Source organism: Olea europaea, unplaced genomic scaffold (assembly GCF_002742605.1).
Source record: "Olea europaea var. sylvestris unplaced genomic scaffold, O_europaea_v1 scaffold2878, whole genome shotgun sequence".
Taxonomy (NCBI): domain Eukaryota; kingdom Viridiplantae; phylum Streptophyta; class Magnoliopsida; order Lamiales; family Oleaceae; genus Olea; species Olea europaea.
The window spans coordinates 21,465-29,610 of record NW_019247320.1 but is presented as its reverse complement, the minus strand read 5'-3'; the positions used below and the strand labels follow the sequence as shown (position 1 = coordinate 29,610).

Here is an 8,146-nt window from a genome sequence, read left to right as displayed (position 1 = left end):
AGGTTTTAAGGAAAAAGTCGAGATGGCCAAATCCGAGATTCGTAGATTACACATCCAACTGGATGAAAGTCGAAGGGCTTGCACAGCAATAACTGAAGCTGCTGCAATCATTCCTGATCTGCAGGATGAAATGGAAGCGTTGAAAGCTCAATTAAGAGTACTCCAACGTGCGGTGGTCAATGGGCAAGCTCCCGTACCAGAGTATGCTTCTAGACTCGAAACGGAGGGGCACGTGATGCAAAAGAATTCGAAAACTTCTTATTTGATATAGAACAATACTTTCTTGCAGTTTCGATCGAAGACGAAGCTAGAAAGGTAACCACAGCTACCATGTATCTGGGTGGAGATGCAAAATTATGGTGGCGAACCAAATATACTGACATTCAGGCCCACAGGGTTCGAATAGATTCTTGGGATCTCCTCAAGGAAGCAATCAGATCGCAGTTTTTCCTGGAAAATGTCGAGTATCAGGCTCGACGGGCACTTCAAGACCTAAAACACACAAGCTCTATCAGGGAGTATGTGAAATCCTTCTCAGGGCATATGCTGAATATTCGAGATATGTCGAAAAATGATAAGCTCTTCACCTTTATGGAAGGGTTGAAATCATGGACACACACGGAACTTCAAAGACAGAAGGTTACTGATTTGAGCACGGCCATGGGAGCCGTTGAATGCTTGAGCGACTACCAAACAGAATCTATAAAAGATCGACCTTCGGGGAGTAATCAAGCAATTGGAAGTGGTAACAGATCTTACAGAACCAGCTCGAACCTAAATGGGAGAGAGTGTTACTCTCAGAATAGAGAAGGAGCTTATCAAAGCACCCATGGCTTTCAGGGAAACTATCATAATAGTCGTCAAGGAAATTTTAACGGCAGCAACAGTAACAACTGGAACAAAGGAAAAACAACGGAGGGCCGAACTGATGCCACTCCCTAATTGAAGTGCTTTTATGTGAAGGACCTCATCGGGTGTCGGAGTGTCCTTAGAAACGGATGGTGAATGCATATTGTCAGTTAGCAAGTGGCGGGTCAAGTTCAAAGCAAGACGCCCTGCAGGCTAATTGTCATAGTGAAACCGACTCTGAAGAGGATGAGGACGTAGTTGGGACATTTTCACATCGGTGCAACACCCTGTCGCATCGGGTTGTTGAAAAGGATGATGTCCCATTGAAAGAGACAATTATGGAAGAAGCGAAGGCTCGAATTTGTAGGGCCAAAGGCTTAATGTACATTGATGTAAAGATCAATGGGAAAACAATTAGGGCTATGGTGGATACTGGTGCTATCTACAACTACCTTACATGTACCGAAGTAGAGCGGCTCGGACTTGTTCTAGAAAAGGATAGTAGAAATGTCAAAGCAATCAACTCCGCTGCTCAACCAATGGCTGGAGTGGCGAAATCGGTGTTGATCAAAGCAGGTCCTTTCAAGGGAAAGATAAATTTATCTGCAGTTCAGATGGATGATTTCAAACTTATTCTAGGATTGAAATTTCTTCGGGATACTAAGACAGCAGTGTTGCCATATTTCGATTCGTTAATGATGATGGGTAATAAGTTGTGTGTCATCCCTACACAGGTTGGGAGGATGGGCGAGAAGAGTATCTCAACCATGCAATTTAGTAAGGGTTTCAAGAGAAATGAACCCGTTAAAAGGCTTATTCAGGAATTTGAGGACATCATGCCGGAAGAATTAGCAAAGAAATTACCACCAAGAAGGACGATTGATCATGAGATTGAACTTATTCCAGGCGCCAAACCTCCCGCCAGGGCACCATACCATATGTCTCAACCTAAGCTTGAAGAACTTAGGAAGCAATTGGGAGAAATGTTGGAGAGTAGAATCATTGTGCCTGCGAAGTCGCCATACGGAGCTCCTGTATTGTTTCAGAAAAAGGCCGATGGTTCTCTTAGAATGTGTTGCGACTATCGAGCCTTGAACAAGATTACTGTAAAGAATAGCTATCCTATCCCACTGGTTGTGGATTGCTTCGATTGACTGAGTCAGGCGAAGTATTACACAAAAATTGATCTTAGATCCGGATACTAGCAAGTTCGGATCAAGGAGGGAGACGAAGCAAAGACTACGGTGGTAACCAGATATGGAGCCTTTGAATTTAAAGTGATGCCTTTTGGTTTGACAAATGCTCCAGCGACATTTTGTACTATGATGAATCAGGTACTTCACAGGTTCTTAGATGATTTTGTCGTGGTATACTTGGATGACATAGTAATCTACAGCGAGACATTGGAGGAACATGTCCAGCATGTGAGGCAAGTTTTTAATCGGTTACGGGAGAATGAACTTTATGTTAAGCCGTCTAAATGCTCATTTGCTCAGACATCTATCAATTTCTTGGGCCACATCATTGAACAAGGTAAAATCCGCATGGATTCGAAGAAGGTTACAACCATCAAAGATTGGCAACCATCAAAAACCGTACATGATGTACGTTCATTTCTTGGGTTAAGCAATTACTATCGAAGATTTGTGAAAGGCTACTCAGAAATTGCACTGCCACTTACTGAATTGACAAAGAAGGATAAGGATTGGGGTTGGTCATCCCAATGCCAAGCTGCTTTTGAAAGGTTCAAGAAGTCCATGTCGACAAACCCAATTTTAGCCTTACCGGATATGGCTAAACTATTTGAAGTTCATACAAATGCTTCAGATTTTACACTTGGTGGAGTCCTCATGCAAGAAGAATATCCGGTAGCATATGAGAGCCGGAAGTTAAAGACAGAACATCATTACTCGGCATATGAAAATGAATTATTGGCAGTAGTCCATTGTCTTAGAGGATGGCGTCACTATCTACTTGGGTCTCCATTTATTGTGAAGACAGATAACACTGTAGTTAGTCACTTTATGTCCCAACCAAAACTATCGAGCAAACAGGCTCGTTGGCAGGAATTCCTTTCAGAGTTCAATTTCATGTTAGAGTATCGTCCCGGCTCTAGTAATCATGTTGCTAATGCTCTTAGTCGACGGACCGATTTAGCTACCATCTGCTCCGTAGTTGCTCTTTCAGGGAGCACAGTCTCCACAAACACTAGAGACCAATTCGAACACTTATGGAGAAGGGCCCGGATACCCAATATTTGGTCGACCTCATCAAGTAGGGTAAAACTCGACAATTCTGGCTCGATGGGGAACTAGTGAAGACAAAGGGAGATCGTCTATATGTTCCTAAGAGCGGAGATCTGAGGAAATCACTAATTACAGAATGCCATGACACAATTTGGGCAGGGCATCTCGGAGAGGAACGCACTTGTGCACTACTGTAACGTGCATACTACTGGCCTCAAATGCGGGACGACATTGCAACATTTGTAAAAACCTGTCTTATTTGTCAGTAAGATAAGGCAGATTATCAGAAAAAGACGGGATTGCTGGAGCCCCTTTTCGTCCCAACCCGGCCATTCGAAAGTGTATCGATGGACTACATTATTGGGTTGCCAAAAAATGAGGATTTTGGTACTATCATTGTTGTGGTGGACCGTCTATCAAAATATGCAACTTTCATTGCAGCGCCTAAGTATGTATCTGCGGAAGAGACAGCTCAACTCTTCTTCAAACATATTGTCAAATACTGGGGGCTGTCTAAGGACACGTCAGTGATCGAGATCCTCGTTTCACTGGCATATTTTGGACTGAGTTGTTCAAACTTCTTGGTTCAACTTTGAGTATGAGTTCTAGTTTTCTCCCACAATCTGACTGACAGACAGAGAGCTTCAATTCTATGCTAGAAGAATATCTTTGGCACTTTATCTCTACTTCGTAGAAAAATTGGGAAAAACTTTTGGATGTGGCCCAAATTTGCTTCAATACCCAAAAGAGCTCTTCTACCAATAAGAGTCCTTTTGAGATTGTTACTGGCCAGCAACCACTACTCCCTCATACAGTGGATATCGAACGAAGTACCAAGTCCTCTCAAGCAAAGAACTTTTCCCAAGAGTAGAAATGAAATATTGAAAGCTCAAAAACGGTATAAAAAGGTTGCAGATCTAAAGTACCGTTTCATTGAATTCAATGTTGGAGATCTGGTAATGGTTAAACTTCCTGACAGAAATGTTTACAAACCAACAAGAGGGAAAGACTCAAGATTGTCGCCAAAATACATTGGACAATTACCCATCGTGAAGAGGATTGGAAGAGTTGCATACAGAGTTGAACTCCCTTCATGGTGTAAAATCCACAAGATCCTTCATATTAGTGTGTTGAAGCCATACTTTGCGGATAAGGAGGACACATCTAGAAATGAGCCAAAGCGACATGTGTTTGAACTGAAGAAAGCTGGAAAGAAGGTTGCTGAAGCTATTCTTGACCATTGAATCACTCGAGTTTCTAGAAAAGATCATTAGGAGTACTTGGTCAAATGGATGGGATGCAGCAGCGAGGAGAATACTTGGGAAAGAGAAAAAGATATCGGAGCCTTCAAACCATTAATTGAAGCATATTATGCATTGATGGCAATGAGGACGTCGCCAAAACAAATGGGGGAGAATGTCAAGGACTGCAACTTTACCTAGCCCCTTGACACTATTGCAGCCGCAGTTTGTCCAACTTCGACCGCATATTGTAAATATTAGTTCAAATTTGAGTTGTAATTTTCTTTTCATTGTAATAGTTATTTCAGTTGTAAAATAACTCTGATATTGGTAAACGTTTAGTATGATTCCTCGTCTTTTAGACGTCTACTCCTATCACTTAGGTTTTTGTTCAGAATGCTATTATAGAGGGCATTAGTCATTCAAAAATCTTTCAAGCTCACTGGTGTCCGCCCCCTGCACCAACAATTGTAATTTTTTGCTTTCATCAATTGTAATGTTCAGTTTTCATCAATCAATGTTCAATTTATTTTCAATATATTCAAATTCTCTATTGTAAGCTTTCTATAATATTGTAATCAAATTTTCTTTCGTTCCGACGCGAACGAGAAAAGGCGGAAGGTAGTCTAGCGGAGCAGACTACTACCGCACGGTGTCCCTTTCTATGCCAAGAAGAATGGCACGCCGTGAAACCGTTAGATTTACTGTTGACAGCATCCACCCATGGGTCAGGACCAAACTCAGGCTAATCATATCTAGTGTACCATACTTGGAATTGATTGAAGCCTTATGAGTATCATGTGAGAAAAAAAAAATTGAATCTCATACTCACTATATGAACAAAATATGAAGTATCTAAACTCCAATTATACTTACATGAACTCGCTTGGATTTTTTATCAACAAAATCATCAAGTCCATGATTCTTGTTGTGGACATGACTGAAAACTATAATTAAGACATTGAATGAACCATATCTTTTTCTTGAAAATAGGCAACTCATTAATCACAATCATTTAAAAATATAAATGACCTTTAAAATACAAAATATAAATACAATGAGAAAAAATATCTATCTCTTCTTTGTATTCACAAAGGAAACTGAACAGAGTGTATGCTTTTTCATTTCATCATCCTGAGATTGATATAAAATTGTACTAAATAAGTTAATTATGCTACTAAGATTCTAAGTTCAAAAGATCTTCAACGTAAATTCTCTTTACGAACATATAGGAGTAAATTTATTTTAGAATTTTTTTTCCTTATCTTAAATTATTTAAGCACAAGAACTTAAACCTAAAGTATAACATTTGCTTCAAAAAAAATAAAAAAATTTAATAGTGTTATGAACTACACGAAATGAATGTTATACGTAACTTGCTTTCATTTTTAAAGACTATTCTCAACAAAATGGATGTCGTACAATTAGTAAACTACTTCGTCTACACATTTTCACACGTGATTAGATTGACTTTTTTTATTTTTATAATGAAATTACTTCATTACTAGAATATTCGAAGGTAAAATGAATTACACTTTAACTTTTTGTCAATCCTTGAATGATTAACCATCACCTCTAAATATTTCAAACCATTTACTTTTTTCAAAACACATTTAAAGATTGAAACTATATGATTATCCTTTCACGTACGGCTTTTCGGTAGGTAAATGATTGAGACTTGTATTAGTCTTTAAAATTAATTAATCAATGATGGATTTTTAGTGGATAATATCAATAACTTTTTTTCTTTTTCAAAAAATTGATCACACCCTTCAACTATTGATATTCAGTAGGGTGAATGATTGGATTTTTTATTTATTAAAATTGATTTACATCGGCAACGGATTTTCATTCGGGAAAGAAGGCGATTGTTCGTACGAAATTCCATTCCCACATGAACGTGATAAGATCAAATCTTGATCAAAGAAAGAGCCTTCTCATGATGCTTATTCTTAAGACAAATATACTCTTTCACTGTCAATGAACGATATATTGGACTTGGAAGCTTATTCAGTGGCCCAATAATGGATTCCACCGGAGGTCCATAAAAGTACGCTACAGAAATTCTATGCCTATCCTGACTTGGAACTGCACGGTGATACACTGTAGGGAATCTTCCATTCGATAAAATGTGCAATAAATCTCCTATATTCACAACTAGGGCTCCGGATACTGGAGGAACGGGTACCCACCCGACTCCATTTTGCTGAATTTGAAGCCCTTTTTCTTCACTCTGGTGGAGAATAGTAAGGAGGAGCGAATCGGTATGCGGGGCTAACCCGATTGCTCGATTCGGATCCGGACAGCACGGATAAGAATTCAGTTGCAGTGCACCTTCGGATTCGTAAATAGATGGTTTAGAAATCATTTCTTCTTCTTTATTTATGTCTAGGAATTTGAGCATTAGAAGCATGATTTGATGGGCCAACGATTTCATCGTTTTTTGATAATTGTCCATTACATTACTGCAAAAGAAAGAAAATCGGTTAGTATGTTGGATTTGATAGCAGCGAGGGGATTAAAAATTGGATAATGCTATATGCACATCATACATGATTATCGTTTGTTTCTTAAATTTTTAGATAAAATGATTTAATATGATATATAAGTCATGAATCTAGGCAATATTTTAAAAACTTGTACGGAATTCTTGGTACTTAGGCAAGTGCCGATGTGAAGATGAAATTTAAATAAATATATTTATACCTTGCTTTTAGTGACATTTTTAGTACACAATAATCTTACCAAAAATCTTCATAGTCATGGGGCCAAAGTTCCTTTGCATGCTCAACTGTAGAGCCCATAATGGTGAAGCCCTCATGCCACATTAACTTGGAGAAAAATGGCGATATCCTAGCAACGCCATACCCGGTGCCTCCACCGGGTGCTCGTTGGGCCTTCAATTTCTGTTGAGTTGGAAGCGTAAATAATTGTCGAGCATGTGACACGACATCATCAATAAGAATCGAGGAAACACCATGGTTAATCACGTGAAACATACCCCACGTTTCGCATGCATTGCCAACAAGCTCCACAACATTTGGAGCACTTAGATCAATAATTGGTACACAAGATTCTTCATTCATTGGTACATGCTTTAGATGCGTATATTTTTTTGAGTAGAGATCATTGACATGATCAGACCATGTATGCGAATCAGGTAACTCGTGAACGGAGTCGAAATCAAGGGGAATAATATGTTGATGATCGAGAGCACTGTCTCCGATAACTTTTGAAAGAGTTGCCATGTGATTGAGACCTTAATAATATTGCAGTTATCATCAAATCCCATATTTATAAGAGAGATGTTATTTAACACTACTGATATAACAACATGATTTAGGTGACACCTTAATGGTATTAAATGTGATGCACAATTAAATAAATCACATCATTCCTCCTTCAATTAAGCCTATAATATTATGATACTTAGACTAGTGCTAAATTGTATTATTCTTTATGAAAGAGTAATGATATTTAACACCACTGGAATTACAACACCGATCCAGTTGGCAACTAAATGACATTAAATGAGAGAAATAATTAAATAAATAATATAATTTCGCCTCCAATTAAGTCTATAACATTATGATACTTAAAATGGTGCTAAATAGCATTATTCTTTGTGAAAGAGTAATGATATTTAACACGATTGGAATTACAACACCTATCTAGTTGTCTTCTAAATGACATTAAATGGGAGACACAAGTAATTAAATAACACAATTTCACATTATAATACTTAGATTGGTGTTAAATAGCATTATTCTTCATGAAAGAGTAATGATATTTAACACCACTGATGTTACA

The 8,146-nt window shown here is 38.4% G+C and overlaps 2 protein-coding genes across 2 annotated transcripts; one reads left to right on the top strand and one right to left on the bottom strand.

The window, feature by feature from the left end:
* Positions 1-998: 998 nt before the first annotated feature.
* Positions 999-4,339, top strand: LOC111384248. The gene is made up of 6 exons (XM_023008509.1): positions 999-1,564; positions 1,661-1,921; positions 2,195-2,861; positions 3,037-3,123; positions 3,231-3,337; positions 4,222-4,339. Exons 1-6 carry the CDS (start codon positions 999-1,001, stop codon positions 4,337-4,339), a joined length of 1,806 nt encoding a protein of 601 aa, XP_022864277.1.
* A 1,724-nt stretch (positions 4,340-6,063) lies between these two features.
* LOC111384247 (gibberellin 3-beta-dioxygenase 1-like) lies at positions 6,064-7,584 on the bottom strand. The gene is made up of 2 exons (XM_023008508.1): positions 7,082-7,584; positions 6,064-6,801 (listed from the first exon to the last, which is right to left on the bottom strand). The coding sequence occupies exons 1-2, from the start codon at positions 7,582-7,584 to the stop codon at positions 6,246-6,248; spliced, it is 1,059 nt and encodes a 352-aa protein (XP_022864276.1). The 3' UTR covers positions 6,064-6,245.
* Between the last annotated feature and the right edge of the window lie 562 nt (positions 7,585-8,146).